This window comes from Gymnodraco acuticeps, unplaced genomic scaffold (assembly GCF_902827175.1).
Source record: "Gymnodraco acuticeps unplaced genomic scaffold, fGymAcu1.1, whole genome shotgun sequence".
Classification (NCBI taxonomy): Eukaryota; Metazoa; Chordata; class Actinopteri; order Perciformes; family Bathydraconidae; genus Gymnodraco; species Gymnodraco acuticeps.
In genome coordinates, this window is record NW_022990135.1 from 4,457,060 (window position 1) to 4,481,464 (window position 24,405).

The 24,405-nt window shown below is 41.3% G+C and overlaps 1 protein-coding gene across 1 annotated transcript in view; it reads left to right on the forward strand.

Moving 5' to 3' along the window:
• The first annotated feature begins 327 nt into the window (after window positions 1-327).
• Window positions 328-24,405, forward strand: part of filip1l (filamin A interacting protein 1-like) — a 59,779-nt gene continuing 35,701 nt past the window's right edge. Inside the window, exons 1-4 of the mRNA XM_034217027.1 lie at window positions 328-582; window positions 21,835-22,177; window positions 22,721-22,894; window positions 22,989-23,167. Of these exons, the coding sequence (XP_034072918.1) occupies window positions 21,845-22,177; window positions 22,721-22,894; window positions 22,989-23,167 (686 nt within the window). The 5' untranslated portion in view covers window positions 328-582; window positions 21,835-21,844. The remainder of the gene's footprint in view (window positions 583-21,834; window positions 22,178-22,720; window positions 22,895-22,988; window positions 23,168-24,405) is intronic.

Below are 24,405 nucleotides of genomic sequence, written 5' to 3' on the forward strand. Positions count from 1 at the left end.
GTTTAAATTTAACTGCAAGCAGGGCTGATATCTGCATGGCAGGTCGTGTCTCCCTGCGCTCTCTTTCACACACACACACACACACACACACACACACACACACACACACACACACACACACACACACACACACACACACACACACACACACACACACACACACACACACACACACACACACACACACACACACACACACACACACACACACACACACACACACACACACCACACACACACACACACACACACACACACACACACACACACACACACACACACACACAGTCTGTCGTCACGGTCCCCAGCCTCACACACATACACACACACACAGAAAGCAGCTTGATCATTCAGTCAGGACACGCTCCTTTTCCTCCTCTTCTTCTCTCATACCTCATCAGACCACCTGGATTGTACCAAAGGGCCAGCTGAGGACGCGCCGCAGGAGAGGAAAAGCATTTTGGGAGCAGAGCAAACATTCTCACTCAGGATAACGCTTCATCTGAGCCGGCAGGCTGAAGGCACGGCCAGTGGCACTGCAGAGGCACAGCAGCACAGTGGGCTAAAGCGTCGCTGTGAGAGGTAAGACTGGAGCTGGGCAGCGGGAGGTTGTGTGTGACAGGGGATATGTTTGTGTGTGCATGCCCTGACAAACGCATATATTCATCTCTTTCAGTTTGAGGGGAATATGCAAATGCTAAAAGGTTCCTTTCTGTGTGTTGAGGGTTAGTCAGCACTATGAGTATCACCCACAAATCTATCTTGAATGCGAATTTATATGGCTATATGTTTGGAAATATCATAAGCCAGGGGTTATAAATGTTTTAAAATTATACATGCTTTTCATTAATAATGCATTTTAAAACTTTTCTGGATTTTATACTATTCTGTTGTTCTGCAGCCCACTATCAACAATTGCTGCATTGAAATGTCTAATTTAAGTTGATAGAATAGGCTCTAAATGAGCGGAAAGTAATCTGCATTGTGGCAGCTTTTCTGCAAGATTGCTGCTAATCAGACAGATATAGAGATTAGATGCTAGAACAAAGACTACAGGAGGCTCTGGGGGTCACAGGGAATGTCTGCTGATCCTAATCTAACTGGAGTGAATGTGCTTTAATTGGGTTTCATTTATTTGTCAGGGAGACAGAAGACCTAATCAACACAGTCATTTGGTCTCACATGACACTGTGTATTGTTTTTGAAAAACATGCATTTGAGCTCAAAGTCAAACTTTTCAGACTTACAGTAAACCACCATACGCTGCTCAATAGAATCTGCTGACCGGGGTTAAACATGATACGGCCCTGGCGGCAGTAACGGACCCCGTGGTCAAACTGCCCACCACTTCAAAGCTGCGGTTATAATTCATGCGCTCCTGTGCAGTGATACTGTCTTGAGTGGACCTGGTGTTGCATGACGGGTAGTATTGGTTGCAGCCAGGGAATTTCCAAAGGGCAGCGTGTCCATGAGCAGCAGTGTCATACAGTTCCTACAGGCAGGGAGGGAGGAGGTCAAGTTACAGGCCTCAGTTTGGCAACGTACTAACAGTAAAATGTCAGGCCAATGAAGCATTTTTACTTGACTTTAATTGTAAAACTCAGACAGTATTCATTTCCATTTTTCCAAAGATATAATTACACGCTCCGACAGGAAGTCCTGCGCTGACATTGATGATGTGTTGGTATGTAGTGGTCAGCAAAGTAAAAAAGAGATGTTACCAAGAAAAAGGATTAGCACAGCTCCCACCTATCATCGGCATGCAGCAAGGTTTGCAGTTACTCACAGGTTATGAATAAATGGAGCTTACAGTGGCATTAATAGGGACATAGAGCTGCCATTTTCTACCTTTTCTACTGACATGTACTAGACTACAATACACATTAAAGGAACCAACAGGTGTTTTAGCATTCCTCCCACAAACCTCCCTCCTGTGAGTAAATATTTGGGCTGACAGAAGGTCCCCCAGCACGCTCCAGATGCAGCTTTAAAAGGCTTGGGGTTTGGCATGCGACAGGTTAATTTGTTTAAGTACGTACGATAGCGGGGCGGGGGGGCACAGCCTTCTGGTGAGGCTAATCTGCCGTAAACCAACAACAAGGCAGCTGACCAACGGATTGATCAGCAAGGGGAATGGCCTAGGGTCATATGAGTTGAAGTACTTTGTATGAATTCATCCATATCAGGGCTGCCCAAAGTTGGGCCACGAGGGTGGATTTGGCTTGCTAGACGTTAAGCAGGTCAAGAAATATCAATAATAATTCAAATAAATAAATAATATAAGTTGCTTTAAGGGAAATTGGTATCCGATTGCCATTTTGTATTTTAACAATACAATATATATATATATATATATATATATATATACAATATATGTTTTCTTTTAGCTCATTGAACCCCTTTTAGATTGAGTCTTGGGCACCACTGGTCTATATGGCCATAACAATAGTGGGTAAACATGGCGGGAATGCACAACATCTCCAATTATTATTGTCACACAATTATTTTTGGTTGAAGAAATCTGACGAATAGCATGCGATGTTAGACAGTGCATAGCATAAACACAATGCATTATATGAAATATCTTTAGATTATCTGCAACAGAACACCTTGCTGCAAACTCCTTTTAATTTCTTTCAGAGTGATTGACAGTTTGAGGGTAGTGGGGCACGGATCATTAGACGAGACACGGTTTAATAAACCTCTTGGCACCTTGAGCTTCACCAGCTGTAGGTTGGATTAGAAGGTCTGGCTGTGAGGCTTTATTAAATGCGTTTGATTCATCAATGGGGAGAGCTCAGCGGTGTGTGTGTGTGTGTGTGTGTTTTTGTGTATTACTAGTAAATAATTGAAAAGGACTACAAAGAACTGAATTTAGAGGGGAACGTTGCTCATAGGTAATGCTTTGAATTTGGATGAACAGAACTTTCTCACAGTTCCTTGTTCTCATATTGAAATCATATCATATCATGCTTCACAACAGATAAACGTCACATGATATCAGGGGACGCTTGGTGAGAAGTTCATGGGTCGTAACTGTCATTCTGCGGTGGCTGCTCGTAATAACCAAAGGCCTGCTGAAGTGTCCTTGAGCACACATTAAAGCTCTGTGCTGGGGTGCCAAGGGAAAAGTCCACAGGAATACATAAAGTGTCATGTTACATATTTGGATCAGGGTAAAGTGAAACTTGAATCAGGGTAATCAGAATTCCCGATTGGTCTTTCCCTGGGCTAGTGTGATCAGTGGTTGAGGTGACCCATGACAGATTCATACATTAGTTTATATATATTTTGAAATGTCTACATTTTAAAAGGACAGACTAATTTCTATTCAGCTGTAGAAGGACAGAAAAATATAGAGGAAGATTTTAAAGGACATATGCCTGTATAGTTTTGGTCCAACATAAAAGAGAGACTTTCAATTATCCATCACTGGTACATTTATAGAAATGACTTCACTTTTGAAACTAGTAGTGTTCGCGCATATACAGACCTCTTTTCTTGACATTGTGATGAGAGCATTGGTGTTGAGTGAATTGTTTTGAAGAGTTAAAGCAAATGTATATGTACAGTACAATTTATGAAAGAATAGAAATGTCTCCTGATGCGCATTCTGCTTCAAAACAAGCAAAAGTTGTGTCTTCATTGTGATGTTTTTGCCAAGAAGTCATTGAGCAATGATGCGTTGTGGGGTCGATCAGTCTGAGAAGCATGTTGACTGGCGTTTGGCTGAGGGACCGCTGGCTTGTTTCAGTGCTAGGATCCTGTTTCTCTCACAGAATACCATGCGCTCGCAGCTCTGGGAAAACAGCACTATATATACCAGGAGAGTGGCTCAATGTTGTCCCACATTAGTCTCTTTTATGTCTCACAGCTTGATCCGGATCTACTGCTGTCAAGTGAAGTCAAAATAAGTCAGTGGAAATCCGTTTGTACAGCGGGGTGGGCTTTGAAAGATCAGCTGGAGGGTGCTTTCGCAGAGCGTGCTCCCATGAGAGCAAGAGACGACAAGCATACGAGGCTGAGGGGCATATGACTATATAAAGGGAAAAGTCTGTATTAGGAAGAAGCTCTGGTAGCAGCAGGTAGATTCTCATTTAGCCAATTAGCCTGTCTGTTCCCATAGACTGAGATATATCCTACCTCTTCCACATGATCCATCTATGTCTGTGTCACGTTGTTCGTGAACCAGGAAATACACATTTTTGTTTATAAAGAAGGCTCGGGGGTAAATATCTTTGGAGGAATAGATGGCTATTCAAGAAAGGTGAGACTTTATACTGTCAAAAAGACAACTGCAAAACGTTGCTAAACAGGAGTGGTGTTTTTTCATTTTTGTAATGGTTTTACCCACGAGACGGCTGTTCCTGGATAACTATTGTTCACAAAATGACGACTTGAATTTGAATTGTAGACAATTTGGTTTTAAAAGCATGCAAGGAGCTGATGCTGACTCGAAATTTGAAATGATTTGCATACGAACATGATGTTGCATTTAAAAAAAATATATATATAACCGCATACAATGTCTTGAATATATGTGCCGTCTTCACGTCACGTCAGCTCAAATGCTTCAGTCAAGATGTGGACAGAATTCCATCTTCTTTATGTTGCATTTTATTGCTGACACTTTACTTCAGCAAAGTGTCTTCCCCATGTGCATCACTATAAACACAGCTTAACTCCAGGTGCATGAATAATTCACACACATATCTTATAGTCGTTTGCTGCAGCAGACACCGCTCACTATCTACAGGGAGGCGTGTGGCGCAGTGGACTAGCGCGTTGGTGTTCGGATCAGGAGGCACAGATTCAAACCCCACTGCAGTCAGCATGTTGTTGTGTCCCTAAGACATTTCACCCCAAATTGCTCCTGTGGGGATTGCCCACAGTATTGAGTATGTAAGTCGCTTTGGATAAAAGCGTCTAACAAGTAACATGTAATGTATAGAAGGGTAAAAGTGAGTAATGCCTGTCAGTACCCCATGGAGTATTAGGGATGGATGGCTGCCTGCATACAAATCTATCAGCAGGGGATGAAATGTTATGTGTGGTGAAATACAAAAGAAGAATAGCTGCAATAACAACAAAACTCTTTGAACTTGCTTTAAAGTTTACACAAGTCCTGCCGAGTAAAATACATCAACCGGCTAAAAAAAGACAGTTTCTGGTTACATACAAATTCTAAATCAATCGCCACCAAAAATATGCTGTGAACAAACAAAACAGCTGGTGAATTCAGTCTAACACAAATGAAATGCAGATGGGAGAATAAGTAAGATTGACTACAATGTTTCTGAACAGATAATGTGCTAATAGTCAAGGTATGTCTTTTCATTTCCCGAATGCTATCAATTTACGTCATCCACATTGTTTGGATTTGCCAGTGCGTCACCACCGTCACTTTATTTAGTGTCTATGTTAAATATACAACGAGGGCCCACTCAAAAGTCAGCTGGTTGATGGGGCCAATGCTTTCCATGATGCAGCAGAAATGGTCAGGGCCATGTGGAAAGAAATCATTCAGGACCTTGTGATTCAGGACAAGTGCAGTACTGGGAAGTTGGTGAAGTGGAGTGTAGGTGTCCTGGTGAAAGTCAATGGTAAAAAAGTATTTTTGGGCCCGATGGCATTACGTAATGGCCCCAAAGTCGATATTCCACTATTTGTCCACCATGTCCAGTAGGGGGGCTACCATGGCTCTGGTAACACAATCTGCTCACCGGCATCTCTAAAGCTCACTTATTAACACGTGGTTTTATCTGTCAGATTATACTTGGCTGGATCTGTAACATCCCGATATTGTAACTATGACCTCATGATAGGCAACCGGCAGGGTATCTACTACAGATCGTTTTTATTTATGGGTGTCACAAATGAGATACAACATATTATTCAGTGAGTTTAAGAGGTGCTAGTAGGTGGATTAGGTTCCTTTGGATAGAGCCATGCTAGCTGTTTCTAGTATACTAGGCTAGGCTAACCGGCTGCTGGCTATGGCATTATATTCTCTTGAAGAAAGTGAATATTTAAAAAATGTCAAACTTATGCTCATCTGCTTGGCACACTGGATGATGTAAGCGACTACTGAAAACACTAAAACTTCGCAAAACCTGCAAAAAGTGACTTGTTCTGCATGAGTGCATCTTAGCGTAGCTAGCTTTGTAGCCATACATTATGTAAAACAACTCCCTACAGAGCTGTGTATCATGCAGGCCTCAACGTGAACCAGCTCACATCTCGCAGCTATTTCTGCATTGAATTTCCACCAGGGACTTGGCGTTGGTTGTGAAATTCTTGGCATATGTAACATGATTAGATATAGCGACACAGGTGGCAGCCTGGCTCTAAATATGCACCGGAGAAAAAAAGAAAACAAGGGACCTCGCTGCGAACACTCTTTGAGCGTTAGCCCCCATTGTTGCCCCTCTATGTGTTTGCTGTTGCTATAGAAGCGGACCCAGCTGAGATGAGGGAGCTTAGCATGGCAATGCGACTTTTGCATTTGCTAAATGACAGGGTCAATTATCAGGCTATTTTCTGATGACCCACTAACATTTTCCCTGCTCCCTCTTATTTAGGAGACATGTTAAGTGCAACAAGAACAGGAGGGAAGGAAGAGAGTGTTACAGTGGGGATAAATGTCGCCCTGTGACACCTAATGCACTCGCTTTACCCCGAACAGACCTTTGAATTGTCCTAAATGAGCGTGATTTGCTCAGACTGGGGTTGAGTTTGAGTGTTGCTGGGATGAGGCCCTTCACAGCGCATGGTGTCGGTGAGGGTGGAGGTGGGTGCATTAAACCCACCTGCCAAGATGACTCATATCCAGTGCAGGGGGCCAAAGCCACAATAGTGCTTCAGAGTGTGGTGTCCAAGTTGTGAAGGATACATCCTGAGAGTATAGTGCTTTTAATTCATACAACCTTGAATCCTCCCTAAGCTGTTTTCATCATTCTACCTGCATCGAGAGTTTGCAGAGCCCTTGTTCTAGATACAAAAACGTGACCATACTCTGCAATGCTGACTCATACTGTAACAATGCACTGATACTCGACTGAAGAACAGTAGCATGGTGACTGAAATACAATGACTTTTCTTCAAGAAAAACATCACTCTGAGAGATGCTGTTTTCCTGCTCGGAGGCAGCATAGCAGCTGAGTATTAACAAAGCTAGAGAACTGCAATATAATCCTGGATTTGATGACCTCTTGTGGTATGAAGCGATGCACGATGCGAGATACGCTGCTGGACTCCCACTGTCTTGATGGATTAGTTAACATGTATATAAGAGCAACATGTCACATGACATCGACGTCTAAGATTTGAATGGACTTAAAATCACTGACCGACTCAGGTAATCACCTCACCTTGAGAGATTCATACACTGCCAGATAATGCGATCCCATAGCAGGGACGCACAATAATTGCTTATTATAAACACATCACCTCTGCCTGTTAGTAAAGTCGATACAGTCCCCATCATTGATTTGCTGTTTTTTCATTATCTTGGCACTAAATAGCATAATATAATAAAGTCGATAAAGTCACATTTCAGCTTAGACAAATGACTAATCAAACATTGGTTGCTGAAGGACAAATGAGCAGACAACAGTACAGACCCTCAGTGGGACGTTGGTCCAACACCACCAGGCAATGTCTCCGCCTCGCTGGCCAGGGGATTGGATGAGCCCTAATTTTAGCCCGGGGTTTGTCGGCCACTGGACATATTAGATTACAAGCAAATAGGCGGTGATGCCACGGTAATTGGTAGGGGAGAAAATAAGGAATATCATGATATATTAGCCTAATATGCGACGTGATATTTGTTGTCCTGAAAGTCAGAGTCCTAAAGCCATGATGATCATTAACTGAACTCAAGTCCAGACATAAAAACATAGAGGAGGAAAGTAAGTGCATCTGCTTACACTCTACTAACTGCCAATCTAAAAACATCATATACATGAGTGTGTGTATATATATATACAGTATACATAATGAGCACGTTCATGACATATGTTCATGATTTGTGTGTGTATATATATATATATATCATGTCGTTTCAATAGCTGTTGAGACATTTCAGTGGATGTATACAAGGTGGAGTCACCCAATGATTAGTGGACTACAGTTTGGGAGCCTCTTGTTTGTCATTTTGGTTAAAGTTGTACGAAAAGAAACCCGACAACGCCCAAACCGGACAGCATCGTGGTGGAGACCTGTCAATCCCAAAGTAGCCACACCCTCAAGTGTATCCTGCTTTTTATCATCCATGTTACTCTAAATGGGACCGTAATTTCAGCCTGCTGATGACTCTAAAGAAAAAACACCGGAGGTTCAACAAAGTAAGTCGGCTTCATCCTCTGGGAATCCTGAAGATCTGTTAAATATGTCATGGCAATCCATCCTAAATGTGTTGAGATATTTCAGACTGTTATTGTCAGCTAAAGTGGTTATTAAGGGTGGATATTTGACTTTATATGCATGTATGGTTGCATCATTTTCTATTTTAAAAATGAATTGTTAAATGGATTCTAGTTATCAAAGCCAAAATTCAAAAGTGATGCAAAAACTGTAACTTTCATATAATACAATACTACACGAAAAATGACCGAGACTTCCAGGTTAATCTGTGAGTGAGAGGCAGTATGTGTGACAGCATGTAGACCTGATGGATGCTGAGACCCTGTAATATTCGACTGTCAATCCTCTGTCACTCCGCAGATGGATGGGTAGAGCGGGAATGCACCGGTGAATGTGTGCATGCATGCTGATGCATTCACATTGCTTATTTCTGTATCTTAAGTATGGAGTATAAGAGGCAGGTATGAGAGGAAAACATGAAGAGGATTTTATTTTAGGTCTCACTTTTTGAGAAGAAAACGGGACATTTTATTCTTAGGCTTAATTTGTACTTTATTCTCAACATTTAGACTTTCTACTTTATTCCAGAAATTGTATTAGTACATGTTTCTGGTATCAGTACTTTACTCCACTACATATTTTTCTGATGACTTTTTACTTTGACTTCTTACATTAGTTTGAATGTGTGTTTGGTGGCGTGATCATTATTATTTAGAGTCATTGCGTGCCTATTGATTTGAACACGATCTGTGTATCCATCATTTCCTGGTCTTCTCTAAAGAAGAGGGACCAATGGAAACGTTGTCATGTTGCCATTGTTCAGCATGGAAACATTCATTAGCTAACAATGACGTTATTGTTCTATTAATATAAAGGGAGGTCAGGTACTCTTTAAAACAGCTGGTAGTTATGGGTACTTTTTACTGAAGTACATTTCAAAGCCTCTTTACTTTCACTTGAGTAAAGAAGTTTAGTCAGTGCTTCTACTTTTACCAGAGTGATTTTAAACACGAGTATCTGTACTTCTACCTGAGTAAAGGATGTGTGTACTTTAACATCTCTGAGTATAAGTAACCCATAGCTTTTCTTGACAGTCGGTTAGTAAAAGGCCAGAGGGAAGCTGAACTAGTAGATCGATTTATTTCCATACTGAAACAGATGAGTACATTTACGTGACTTCTAAGATCACATAGTGCAGATGCAGTTACTGTGACAGCCTGCTAACTACCTGACTCTAATATGTGAGAGTCCTCAGTCAGGGGAGCTAACGTAAAACAACGTTACAACTATTTCTTTTTATCCCAACCAGTGACCAGTGGTCATTATTCCTGTACACTAGCTGTTTCCTGGTCAATTATCTTTGTCTAAATCAATTGATCTCTCTCAAAATAAACAAACAATATAGTGGCTGAATCAGACCGAAAGCATCTTAGGCATTTGATGACACAAGCTGTCTGCAGGCTGCTAATACAATGATCCATTTAACGTAGAGTAAACTAAACCATGGCAGATTGGAGGGGCAACAAACACCACACCTTTTGGAAGATTTGCCCCCCTAAGAACTCTGCTAAATGGGAAAATACATACAAAAATGCCCAACTACAAAACACATGTTTTACTTATCTTCTTCAACTTCATCCTTTGTTCGGCTAAACTGTTCCCCAGTTAAATCTGATTTTACTAGATGTGGTTGTGTTTTACACTTTCAGGCTTTGTACTGTGCTTCCTCTAACTAGTTTGGTGAAGTTGAATCAGAACTAGCCTCAACATGTTAATATAATAACTGAATAAATATGCCATGGCTGCATCACCAAGTACACAATCTCCAAAAGGCCATTTCAAAAACTAAAACAGTGCTGCCCTCTGCTGGCTGAACAGCAGAGTCTGTATATTCTCTGAACAATACTTCAAAATAAGGCAATGTTAAAATTGGGACTTGAATTGAAATGCACTCGAAAAGATAAAATAAATACTGTCGTAGGCTGAATAAACGAAAAATGCCATATATGGAAGCAGCCATGTGTGTCAGGGTTTTTATGAGAACGCTTTTTAATCAACATTATTTGGATCTGACTGTGATTTATTCTCTGGGTGTGTATTCGTGTGGGATGCAGGGGATCACAGTGTGAGGATGTTAGGGCTTGTACCGGAGGCCATTTGTCTTTCTCCCTGGTCTCCCATGTGGTGGCAGATCATTCCAGACATTCACACCTCCAGACCATCGGATCTGTCTGGAGCTGCTCTGTCACACAGGACACTTCAGAGGGGGGCGGAAGGGATCAAGTTTTAAAGCATGGAGAAGATCTGGATCTTTTTAAAATGTCACCTAATACATTCTTGTCCATTTCATTTTGAGTGGGAACACTTTTCGCAGCTCTGGCGGCATTTGATGTGAATTGAATGCACATGAGTGTTTTAATATAAAAGTGAATATCTGCAAGGGCCAATTGTAATGAATGCTATCAAAAAGATGCCCTGTATTTTCTAGTTCAGTGCATTCAAACATCAAGTTGGTGGTGGTTCCCGAGTGTTTGTTCCCACATGGGGCCGTTCATTATCAGCTTTATCAGCTAATGCTCAATATGTTCACCAGCTAGTTGCCCACTGTGGTTCAGTTATAGGTCATGCCATATCGGCTATTACTACTGTTATGTGTATGATATTACTATCCCGCAGCATTTCCTGGCCAACTCCCACCCCATCAGTCTCAAAGCGTCTCTTTCTCGTAATCACCTGCTCTAGAGAAGACACGGTTTCAGTCTGATGACACGACAGGAGCAACTGCCAATGCATGGAAGCCGATACAGGATATTAAATATATTGGGCGTGTTTAGAACGTGTACCGAGGCCGACATCAGGGTTAAACATAGAGTCAGAGAGCAGCAGCACGAGAACAAGTCTCACTCTGCGTGCGTCATGTTTTGCTGATGTTTGAATCCAAACTGAATGACTGGCCCCATTAAAAAGTCATTTGGTCCCGGTTATGGTTGAGAGGTCGCTGAACTTCTGTACTGCTGTGTGTTTTTGTTTTCACCAGCTTAACCTTGTTAAATGTGAAGACCTTGGCACGAGGTAGATAGGCTACAGTGAAGGGAGGCCTACACGATTACAGATGTTACACACAGTCAAACACAGCGCTTGGAGCCAGCCGTGAGATCACGAGAAAGACATTCTCATCGGCAAAACTGTTGGACAAAAGCGTGAGTGTGTGAGTGTGTATGTGTACATTCTGTACAGCAAGTGAGACTAACAGCATATAGCCTATGCTTGGCAACGTTTCATCAGACTTGGCTCTCCTCTCAGACTGAGAACTCCTTCAAATGTAAACCTGGCAGAGGAAGCATCAATGCTGTGTCTCTCCTCCTTTATTCCACTCTCCTGACTGTCACCAGCTTTATGTCATGAAACTTGAAGGTGATGAGAGATAACAAACAGATCCCGCTGTTTCTTTTCCCCCCTCGACGTTTATCTGAGATTTAAAAATGTACTCGTTTTTGTTTCACAGTGACATTTCATAAAATGCTTAAATGATCTCAAGCCAAGACAGTTTAATTTACATAGCTGACGATTACATATTTGTAAGGGCTCTGCAACATGTACCATATAAGGAATTAAGGCTCCAACTTCAATCAATTCATCTGCCAACTTTCATTTCCCCGTGTTCTGTCTGTTTAATGTTAGAACATAGTCTGACAGGCTGAGATCACATCTAATAATGACTGGTTCATCTGACCAAGACAAAGACATGTGAGCTAAATATAACTTAAAACAAAGAATAGCAGCATATTTTAACATTTGAGTTTAGTTTCGCTTGAATAGTTGAGACACGATTTAGGTCCAGAAAAAACAGCCAAAACACACGCAAAACAAGAAAAGGTTAACAACAGAGGAGATAACAGAGGAGTGATTTGTCTTCCAGCACAGGCAGACATTTAAGCTTATTGTAACTTCACTTGAAGTTTGAGATGAACCTTTACTGACGTGAAGGTGCAAGCTTTAATGGAAAAAGGGCTCCCTCTGGTGGAGAACAGCGTGTTTCTGTGTGTTTTTGTACCTGTGATATCTTTTGGTCAGATTTCAAATGCACAGTGGAACTATGTTAACACATATGATCTCTGTCCTTGAGACACACTTTCTAGTGTGCCAAATGGGATGCACCAGGCAACAATATGATCAACAACTATCTGAGTATCTTCACAAAGACCTTTGCAATTGTTCTAGCTAAGGCAAATCAGAGCAGACTGCCTTTTCCGCAGGAGGGCTTAAAAAGACAGGCTCTAAAACAGAGCAGAGATATATTCTGAAAGAAAGTAGGAGGAAAATAAAGTGTTTTTTGAACAATAAAGTGTGTAAACATGTTCTAGTAGAAATGCAAATATAGTATAAAGTATTATATATATAGTATTATAGTAAAAACCTATTAATAAGCATAATAAGTCAACATTTAAATAGGAACCAAACCAGTAAATCAGCAGTCATGTCACCTTTTTTGGCATAAATAGCTCAAAAATATTGGTTGTTTTTGTTTGTAAATTGATTTGATTTTGCCACTTCTTGAACCACTTAATGTGTAGGGGGGCTTTGCATTGCATGAGTAACAGCTTTGCTACATGTGAGCAGGGGGGGGGGGGGGGCTGAGCCGTGGGGCACTTCACTGCCGAAGAATTCCCAAACCACTTCTTTTGTTGCTTTACAGTCCTCACACTAATGCTCTCAGGAAACATCCCCGACGGTTTTATGGCTCTTCATCCGACCTCGAGGCCTGAAGGCTGATCGCTACCGTTACCACGGCAACCCCTGCGCTGTTTGTAAACATTTCAATTATTTTTATTTTTTCCCGGCTACTTGATAGAAACCTCTCCGGCACGGCATGCTACTCTGACAGCTATGACTTGGGGAATGTTAGCATTAAACCATGATTTAACACTTTTTAACAACATTTTAAGAGTTGCAATACAAGTAGAAACATTATTTTCTACTGTATATTCATATTTTACAATGGAACACCTAGTCTTTCACCCCAAAGGTATCTGCCTCAAACATATGTATTACCACTTAATGGTATTGATTAACACAGTACATTTTCCTGTATATCATGAAGTCATTTTGAAGGGCTCAGAAGCTTACTTTATTAACAGCTAAAAACAGTTAACTCCTGTACCATACAAAACAATATAGGCTATGTATTATATGAATTTTTATTCTTATCAAGCTTTAAGATGATTTTCACTTTTCAAAAAGCGCTGATTTTGGCTTTCTGACCTCCTCTGGCTCTGTAAGTTTGTAGTTTAATCATCACTGACACGTCTATTTCTCTTTGGCTCTTTCTGTGGCTTACACACAAAGACATAAACATGACTGTGAATACTGATGTGCATGGTTGAAATGTGGAATGTGTAAAGAAGAATGGATTCATTATTGATTGTGTGAATAATGCAAGCATGACTACTACATTCACTGCGAAGCACATTTCAGATATTTAACACTTGAGCTATATGAGCATGGATCTGAAAGCTGTACTACAGAACAAATATGATATTTGCTGATATTTGATTATACAGTCAAGCACATGGCTGTGACCCCACATTCATCACACCACACCAAGACGTTTAACCGTGTGAAGAATGTGGATTTTACATGAAGCAGACCGTGCCGCAGTGAGTTAGCGCTGATATTGATGCGTGAGTGAACAGTGGTGCTTTGAGTGGAGACGTGCTGGGATGAAAACAAGCCTTTAAGACCTGATTTGCTTCTCCTCCACATGATCAATTTATCATGGGCTACAAACAGATGGGTTATTGACACAGACACACTGCTGTGGTAGGTGTAAAATAAGTCACAGGATATCTATTTTTTTCCTTTTCAAGAGCCTAGGTACAGTATTCCAACACAACAAGTCAAAGTTGTGTCTAGGAATAGTCTGTGATTTGTAGATATCAGTTTTACGTCTTATTTTGTGTACAATTTATCTTTGGCAATTTTCTCAGAAATAAAAAGACAGCTAGCGTTAATCCAAAAGGCAGCATTTGCTTTGAATATTTCAAACTTTACTCCTATTGTTATTCTTATAGCCCTACCGTTATTTGTATAGTCACTGAGAAATATCAAACCCTTTTAGTAAGATGCATGTGGGCCAAGTTTATCATAAATTCATGTTGCATGTTGACAGGTTTATCTATGTGTGTTCACCAATTTTGCGAGAGTTGATATCACTTTTACGAATATGAAAAACTCCAGAATCTCATACACACTTCACGCTTTCACGCCACAATTTGCCACAGCAGACTGGAGTATTTCCTGAAATGATTGTTATGCACTGGATCCAGAATGCCCTTTTGAATCCGGAATCAATCGTGACTCCAAACTACAGCCAGCAGAAAATAACGCTATGTCCCAAATTGCTTACTATTCTTTAACTTTAAGTACAACACCAGTCAGACTAATGTGCTAGAAAACCTGTGGCCATATTTTGGATATCAATAAAGCATTAATACAAAATCAATTCTCCTCCTCACGCCGTGTTGTTGGAGAGCTACACTGTGCATGTCTGAGTCCATCCAAGTGGGAAAAAGTTTGACAAACGTTACATAATCTACTCGAGCCACCTGAAAGCATTTAGTCCCTTCAGAAATGATTGTAAGTGGTGATTTAGTGCACACTTTGTGTACAGTAAGCTGCATATAAACCCTCCAAAGGATACACTGCATCTCCTCCATCTTCCCCTCCCCTCTCTTCCCTTTCTCTGCCCTCTTTTGATCTGCCTTTCTCTCCCCCTCAATCACATTGACAGCAGCGTGATGTCAGGCTGCAGGAATTCACTCTGTAATTTGTGCCTGTGCAGCGGTGGGTGTGTACATGCAATGCACATGTTCTGTGTGTTAATGTCCACACACACTCCTGTTTGCATGTGTGTGTGCTGGAGGAAAGAGTAAAGAGGTGTGTATTCTCTTTGTGGCACACCTGCTTCCTCACCTTTAACCCTCTTGACTTTAACAGCCCTTCCTCTGCTTTACAGTACTTCCAGCTCACATGAGAAGTGAAGTCATCACTAAAAAGCCAGCTTGTTTGAGCTTAGAGACAGCAAGAGTGGGAAGAGTGCTCAAAGGTATATTGACTAAGTTTGGGTACATTGGGGAAAGTTATGTGGGGCAGGGGTGTGGTGCTGGCTTAGATTATAAGTCCCAACAGTCACAGAAAAGATCCAAAATCATAAAGCCCCAAAATAATAAGCTTAATGGTTTTCTAAAGTGTTCAGATGTGCGATGAAATGACTTGATTGGCATTAAAGACAGACTTTATGAGGGGGTATGAGTTGCTGACTGGCTGGCAGGCGCGCTTGGTGAGTTCATTGCCTAAAAACTCTTTGAATGAAAGAGCCTTTTGACCTGGTAGCTTTTCGGAGAAACCTTGGTGGTCCCGGCTAGACAAGCCCGAAACTGCCAAGTGTTTCCAGTAACAGCTTTGCTGTTGGCTTCGGACATTGTCCTCGCTGCTTAATGAGAGCACAAGGTAATGGAAGGGCCTCAGGGACGAAGGGGAAAGAAGGAAAGATAACTTATGAATGAATAAGAAAGCTGTTTTTATTAATATTGCTAATTTTGAGTGTGGCTCAAGGGATGGCAGTGGTCCACCGCTTTGGTCCATACTTAAATATCTCTTCAAGTATGAAATGGATTGCCAGTATCATTTTGTACAAACATTAATGGAGCCCAGATGATGTTTTTAACAAATTAAGTGATGTACTCTACAAGTACCATCATCGGGTCAACACAAAATAATCACATTTCAAATACCCTTTGCTTCGATTCTGTTTTAAGGCTATCGGATGTCATCAGAATACGATTAAATGTCCAAGGATTTGAACCCGTGCAATGAAATTCCCTGTTCTTTACCAAAGCCTGTATATAAGAAGGGGAATTGTCACCGGAGTGAACAAGACATGTTCAGGTGACCAATATTTTGCATTTTCATGATGTGAAAACAGTGAAGAAAAACGTAAAATAAAACCCAATAGAACAACCCCCGTTAGCCACGTAACTGTATATAAGAAGCCATTGTAAGCTTGTTAGCATTCAGCTCAAACCATAACCAAAATAAAGTTTCTGGATCCGTGTGTGCTACAACCTTGATCCTCTATAAAAGCTACTGTATGTACCTTCATATGCATACCTGAAGCTAAAAGTCATAGGGAACATTAAACCAAAAAAAAAACATTCATTAATCCTTCCTCTGTGTAAAATCGTGCTTGTGCTTGAATGATTCTTTTCAATGTGTTGCCTTTAATGCCGAAACCAAGCCAAGCAGCCAAGTCCCTTGTATTAAATCTTAGCACCTGTTAATCATAACATCACCTTCTGGCAGCGATCCCTGCTCACAAAATGAAAAGTGATCGGAGTTTGTTCAATCGGCTTTGACAAAAACGCCCAACACTGTCTGGATGGGATTAATAAGAGGACAAAGCATCGGTTTAGTAATCTCTGGGCAGTTGTACACATGTCATACACGCTCATTCAGGATGTTATTATGAGTACTTCAACAGATGAAAAGCATGATGTATTATTATTGCGTATGAAGCACAGGAACCAACATGATAAGTGTTGGATAATATTGTGACTTCAGGAGCAGAACAATACAAATCTATTTCATTTTCATTTCAAACCTTTATTTAACCAGGTGAATCCCATTGAGATCATCGATCTCTTTTTCAAGGGAGACCTGCTGCAAGTAGGTTCCACATGAAGACATAAACACAGAAAACAGAAAAACAAAAAGGACATCATACAACACAGATACAGGGATTTACAATGTGCATACCTAACGATATTTACAGGTACCAACAGAATCAGATTGCATAGCATCTATCCGAGCTTTAAAAACAGGCAGTGGAACCAAATTGCTCAGTTTCCATTCTTTTTGCAGACTGTTCCAAGTTAGTGGAGCTGCGCACCTAAAAGCTTTCGTCCCTAAGACAGGCCTAGCACTTGGCACATGTAATAAAACCACATCATGAGATCTCAGGCAATAGCTACTTGCAACTCTCTGTGTGATCAGAGAGCAGATGTAAGAAGGTAGTTTACCCAGCATGGCTTTGTATATGAACATGTACCAATGACTGAGCCTCCGTACAGTTAGTGAAGGCAAACCTGCCTTGGCATACAGGGTACAGTGATGAGTAAGTGCTTTACAGTTAGTAACAAATCTCAGAGCACTGTGATAGGCGGCATCTAACTTGATCAGGTAATGGACAGGTGCATTCATATAGATCAGATCACCATAGTCCAGCACAGGTCAAAAGGTCACAGAGCCTTTTCCTGGCCTCAAGTGAGAAACAGGACTTGTTTCTGAAAAAGAAACCTAGCTTCCCCCTCAGCTTTCAAAGCAGATTATTGACCTGACATTTAAAAGAGAGGCAATCATCAAGCCAGATACCAAGGTGTTCATAACAGGCAACCACTTCAAGTACTTGCGTAGTAACAATATCCAAAGTGGTCTCCGGTGTCTTTTGAAAATACCATTACCTTGGTTTTATCAACATTTAAAATAAGCTTAAGCTCCGCGAGCTGTGTCTGGATAATGTTAAAAACAGCCTGCAATTTAACAACAGCCTCCTTAATGGAGGGACCTGCACAATACATCACGGTATCGTCCACATAAAAATGTAGTTGCTCCATCCACATTTTGACCTAAGCTGTTGATGTAGATGGAGAATAATAGTGGACCTAAAACAGAACCTTGTGGTACACCATTTGTAATGTTTAACCACTCAAGAAGACAGCTCATCAAACTGAACACATTGGGACCTTTCAGTTCACAAACCACCCCACTGCATGGCTGGATATGCCGATACTGGCCAGCCTCTGCTTCAGGATTTGATGATCGACGGTATCGAACGCTTTGGAAAGATCAATAAACAGCTGCACAACTCTGCTTTTTGTCTAAGATATTAGCAATATCATTCACCACTTTCATTGTGGCAGTGATGGTGCTATGTTGCTTTCTGAAGCCTGACTGATGTTTAGACAGGATGTCATTTTTACATACAAACTGCTTTACCTGTTCACTCACAAATCTATCCAAAGACATCATCAGAGAAATATATGTATTCCCTACCATGAACATTTCAAATGTGCTAAATGGGCCCTAAAAGGCTCTCACAGGGTTATCCAAGGATCCGAGCAACAGATGGCGGCCAATTAACGGTGTGTGTTTGCAGTTTAGTCTTCACACCTTCTCCGAGCTGACGACACAGACAACAGCACTGTCATGGAGAAAATATGTGCGAACGCAGCGCACACAAACATTTTAAGAGCCAGTGTTTTTGCCTTCTTCGGCAAAGCAAGACCCAGAGGAAAATTCCAAACAGTGACTTTATTATGCCGCGCTTTCATTTGGCACCGCTTTCCAAATTCACACCTTGTGTTTATTTAAATTTGGACTGTTATGCTGGTGTCACGGATGAGTTTTATCATATCTACTTAAGGTCAATCCACTTAAGTGCAAACTGTTTTTCTCACGTTCAAACTGTTTATTTTAGATATAAACCTTGATAGTAAAAGCTCATTATGTTAATGATGTTAGTATATTTTGGCTTTGTCTTGATCTCATTCAAATCTTAAAGGCCAAGTAGATACTTGGATAATGGAAGAAAGGTGTTTCATGCTATGTAACTACAATTCAACACATGTTCTCACATCAGTTCATGTACACAAGGCAGTAGAGCTCTGGCCAGCATTGTTGCACGCTTGCTCACCATTCCAGTGTTTCCAATTTTGACCGCTTTCCTCCAAGTTTCAGGATCATCGCGCGCCAGATATATAACACTGATCTCAAAACTCATTTATTCGACTCCCACCTCGACAGTGAGGGAGCGATTTGGAGATATATAAGATCCAATACGAAGCTATTCTCCTGGCCCCTCAGTGAACCTTTTCATGAACTATGTGATATATTTCTGATCCATCTTGGAGATTTTGCAGATACGTGATACTTGCATATGTAGGAATCCCAGCGGGACCGCGTTACATGTCTGTGACCTTTGGATTGGTTGTGCATTCTCTGCTCAAATCTGCAGACTTTGTGTGTGTTGCATAATAGATAGTACATTTCAAGCTGCAGTTGTGCAGGAGTGAGTGAAAGTTGAGTTCATTATGTATCTAGTGCTTTAGAAAGGTTACATTCTGTTGTAATGACACACACGGGGTAAGGTTACAAACTGTTCTGTAAACTTAACATACTGGGCAAGAACGGTTTGCATGGACACTACGTATATCTGTACAAACACACACTGCGTATATCTGTACAAACACACACAGTGAGTGCCTGTAGCCCAGATCTCTGAGTAAGTCGATGTGGAGTCTGTCTTAGACTGCAGGGAATTACCTCAGCTCTGAATCATGTGGCGCCTTGCCGAGAGTGTGCACAATGCAATCATCTCGCCATCTTTCTTCCTCATTAACTGTCAGAGGGCCTCACACAGAGGGTGGACACACACAGAAACACGTTGCATAAAAGGCGCATTTAGGCGTATTCAGTTGGAGTGGTGTGATTTTGGTCTGTGGCAACTTTGGACCAAGTTTGAAATATATACAATTATAACATATGTTTTTGTTTGTTTCATTTGCGAGACGGAAAAGGTGAATGCTGGATGGATCTGTAAAGATAACTTGGTTTAGGTTTAATTAGTGGCTATAATTGCAAGGTGGAATAAGTCTCCATATTTGTACTTTTACAGCAATATTATAGTAAACAAACATTACATTGTGCAACAGGAAGTCTACCAAAGTAACAATAAGGTAGTACACTGTCTTGATAGTATACAGAAAAATATATACTAAGTATTCAAATGATCCTTGGCAAGTATGTGAGCAGGACCCTATCACAGATATGTTATTCACTATATTCTATTACTGGAATGTTATCACTAACAAATGATCATCTAAATACATGCATACATATACTTTACACATAGTAATGTATTTGATTAAACTGATATATCAATTGATTTAATTTAATTTGTAGCTGATACCTTTTTTTCATTCAAGTACAAGTCAATTGCTTCGTCACAAGATACCAGGAGGAGAACTTTATCATTCATTACCAGAAGCACACTTCAAATATTAGTATGTTGTGTTGCCTAATGGATACAAATGACTAAATAAAAGTCAGTTAGTAGCACACTGTTGTGAAATACCATCTTAAGCCGAAACAGGAACTCCCGAGCTCAGTTACTTGGAAACATTTTGATATGAGCCGCGCTGGGTAGAAGGTGATGTAATGCCTTTGGGCAGATTATTCTCTCTCACATCAAACACACACAAAATGAGTTTCAGCACGTTTTCATTCTAGTGCTGCTTTGTCTTTTGGGTATATTTACTTAAGCTGAGCATAATGCTGAAAAATAAATACATTACGGGCTTACAGTTGTTTGGCATGTAGGGCTGCAGTTTACAGCATACATCTATTTATCATAGTTCCATCTATCATAGTCAGTGAGTCACTAAATGGCCCATTCATAAACCAGATGTCACAAGAACACACTGTTCACTACAAACAGACCTTGGTAGGTAGCCATGATGCTTTTTTATTCGTACGTCATCTCCTCAGATGTTACGCCATCAGACCACCTATCATCATCTGTAGTAAAGACAAAGAAAGTACACAAAAAGACCACAGCGCTCGAGTGGCTATATCCTCTGGCAGGACTGATTTTGGCCGCCTTTTTCTAGTCATTTAACGTCAGAGGAAAATGAATTAGCCGTGAATGGCGGTCAAAGCACTGAAGGTCCAGATCCAAAAAGCCTTGGAACTGTCTGAACATGTGCGCTATAACCGCGCTTTGTGGCCGGCGGTACGACCGGGTGATGATGACTCTATTCTGCTGAGTGACTAATAATAACATGGAAGGCTATGACGACATGTTGCGCTGAGCCAATGACTAACGTGGGTCTGAATGTGACACGTAGGTTTCGTTTACGGATCATGATGAAAGATCAGTTGTTTGGAAAAGTGTGACGAGATCCAAATGCACAGTATGACATGTGAGAAACAAAAGTTATGTCGAGACATGCACAGCCTCCAAAGACGTTGAAAGATTGGAAAGACTCAAAGATTTCTGCTGCCTTTGGTAATGTACCGAACATTTTATGCTCACAATGGTTGGAGCTGATTAAGTGAAAGTGGGATCCATGTCTACTAATGCCAAAATCCTCTGGCCAGAAAATGTCAATTAAAACATCTCATCAGGCACAAAGTAACTCCTGGAACCCAACAAACCTCAAAGATTGATTACACATGTAAGAGCATCTGAGAGTGTTTTGTTTCTTTAAAGCCCTTCAAGTAAAGGTCATGGATTCAAATTGGCACATTTTGTATTCTGTTTGTTGTGTTGCCTGTGAGTACAGCCGAAAATATAGCCTCCAGGGCAAAACTAATAATAATAATGATGTTAAATATTCCTTATCTCTTCAACAGGTAGAGGAACATGCGGTCCCGCAGCAACAGTCTGGAGGACGTGACCAAGGCCAATCCGGAGCAGGAAAAATCAGACTCCCGCAAGGGGTCTGTAGAGCGAGAGGTGCCCTCAGGAAGGGCCGAGCGCCGCAGCAGACACCGGGAGCCGCCGGATGACACCGGCACCATTCAGAGGAATCACAAAACGGCCAAGAACAGCCCCTGTGCCGGTGGGAGTGGAAATGGAAGTAGTAGTGGGAGTGGGAGTAGCGGTGCTGCAAAGGGAGCTCGGAAGGAGAAGACCAGGGACCTTTCCCGAGATGACCTTGTCTTTCTTCTGAGCTTGCTAGAGGGAGAGCTGCAGGTAATCCAAAGTGTATGAGTGAGCCTTAGAACAATTAGTCGGTCCAGCAGACATGGCAAAGGCCCCAGTTGGACATATAGTCAGAAACAATGGGTCAGTGGGCCCTAAAGATGGACTGTGTTACAGGCAACAGCTGAGGCTACTTCCTGTCATTCCAGCCCTGGATCCAGGAATCTGCTGGCACTGTTTGTATGATAGGAACAAGGCTAAGTCTGCATTACGGGCTGAGGCTTTAGAAGCTACATACAAAGAATCAAAGTCAACAAAGATAGAAGCATCTATTGGAGGTGATTTTTAAGTCTGAATCTGTGGGCCTGCCTTCAGCTTGCTTAGTTTTGCCCTATTTGTGGGATTTTTTTATTTAATCTTAAAGACACTTAAGAAGTTCATGAGTAAATGTCCCTCACTAAAACGTAAGCCTGAAGTTATTTTAACCATCATTTGTTAAGAATAGAACCGTCTCTTGCTGTTCTGCTGCTGCATATTGGAAGTCTGCTTCATAAAGTTAAATCTAACCAAATCCACCTTCTTCCCCGACTACAGGCCAGAGATGAGGTGATCACGGTTCTGCGGGCAGAGAAAATGGACTTTGCACTGCTGGAGGCCAAATATGGCTTTGTCGCACCGCCAACAGTCCTGCAGTCCCTGCAAAGAGACGCCATCCAAGGCAAGGCTGAAATGTTCCAAGAGGACATCTACGAGAAGCCAATGATAGAGGTAACAGCAACTCTCAATCAGAATTAGCGACCGCATATATGGGTCTGAAATAAGCTCCATGACAGGTGTCTTCTATGTGCTTCCCCCCCCACAGCTAGACAAGCTAGTAGAGAAGCAGAGGGAAACGCACCGGCGGATGTTGGAGCAGCTCCTGATGGTGGAGCAGTCGCACAAACAGGCCCTGTTCAAGCTGGAGGACGAGAAGAGGAACCACGGAGAGTTCATGAAGAAGAGCGATGAGTTCACCAACCTGCTGGAGCAGGAGCGCGAGAGGTCAGTGAATCAATCACCACGAGCAAACTATTAGCTCAATTGTTTCTTCAACCCTGCAGTGTCAAAATGTATTTAAGTTGGCTTCCTTGGAGATATTTTTGGTGACATGTGATCTAAATGCAATTACTAATAACATCACATCTCAAATGCTGATTTTGGATGCCCAACTACATTCTTCCATCAACCTCAAGAAATAGGGTGCCAATGACCATTAGGCCATTTTGATTCCTGTTTTTCAAAGCCTTGTCAGAATGTTCTTCCTGACATCGGTAGAGTTTTATTTAAATTATGACTACAAAGAAACAACATACGAATGACATATTATGGGATACTCAAGTGGATGTTATACTAAGTTGCAGCAGTTTTAACTTCTGACTACTAAGCAAGTGTCGCATGAAGTATTATCGGATGGGACTAGACATTCCACAACGAGAGGTTATAACACATTTCGGACCTTAATTAGATTGCCTGATCCATTAAGATCTAACAGGCAGAACATAAAAAGCCTTAAACTATATCAAGTGACATTCATGTCATCACCACACATGCATGAGTTCAGCCCCTAAATGCAGTATCTAAGTGAAGCCAAATGTACGACTGATGCGGCTTTCCTATTTTAGGACTATCTGTCATCTCTGCTGTCCGTACAGTACAAGTGTCTTTAGGAATCAATGTCAACGCGCGCATGTTGGACGGCATCTAGAGTCATTTCAGCATTTAGAGGAGAAGAGCGATCAAATGTTTGTCTTTTTCTATGACAATGAGATGAAGGATAAGAATAGTGGCCTTAAATAAGCTTAAGCGCATTGCTCATAATTAGCTTGTCCGCTAGTAAAGGAGTTGTTAGAGTCCTCCTTCCAATCCTATGTAATGCTAGCATTAAATCAAATTGTTCTTCAGGATTACAGGGGAAACAAAAACAAAAGAATTCCATTATAGGTACTTAACTTTTATTATCACTGTTTATTGATGTGCTGTAGCACACCAACGTTTTTTTTCTTTCTGGAGAGGGTCCAGGGACTGAGAGTCGAGAGAGAGGGGCAAGAGTTTGTTCACAGATCATTTTGGTTTGAGCTTGGATACACAAATAAGCTTTAACTTTACAGCTTTGTTTTATGGTAGCACTGAGGATATACAGTATGTGAAGAGATACGGGGGAGATTCCAGGACAATTGTTGTAGTGAAACAGGTTTGTTTTACCAATAGAAAGCACTTTAAACGGAAACCATTTGTGCAAC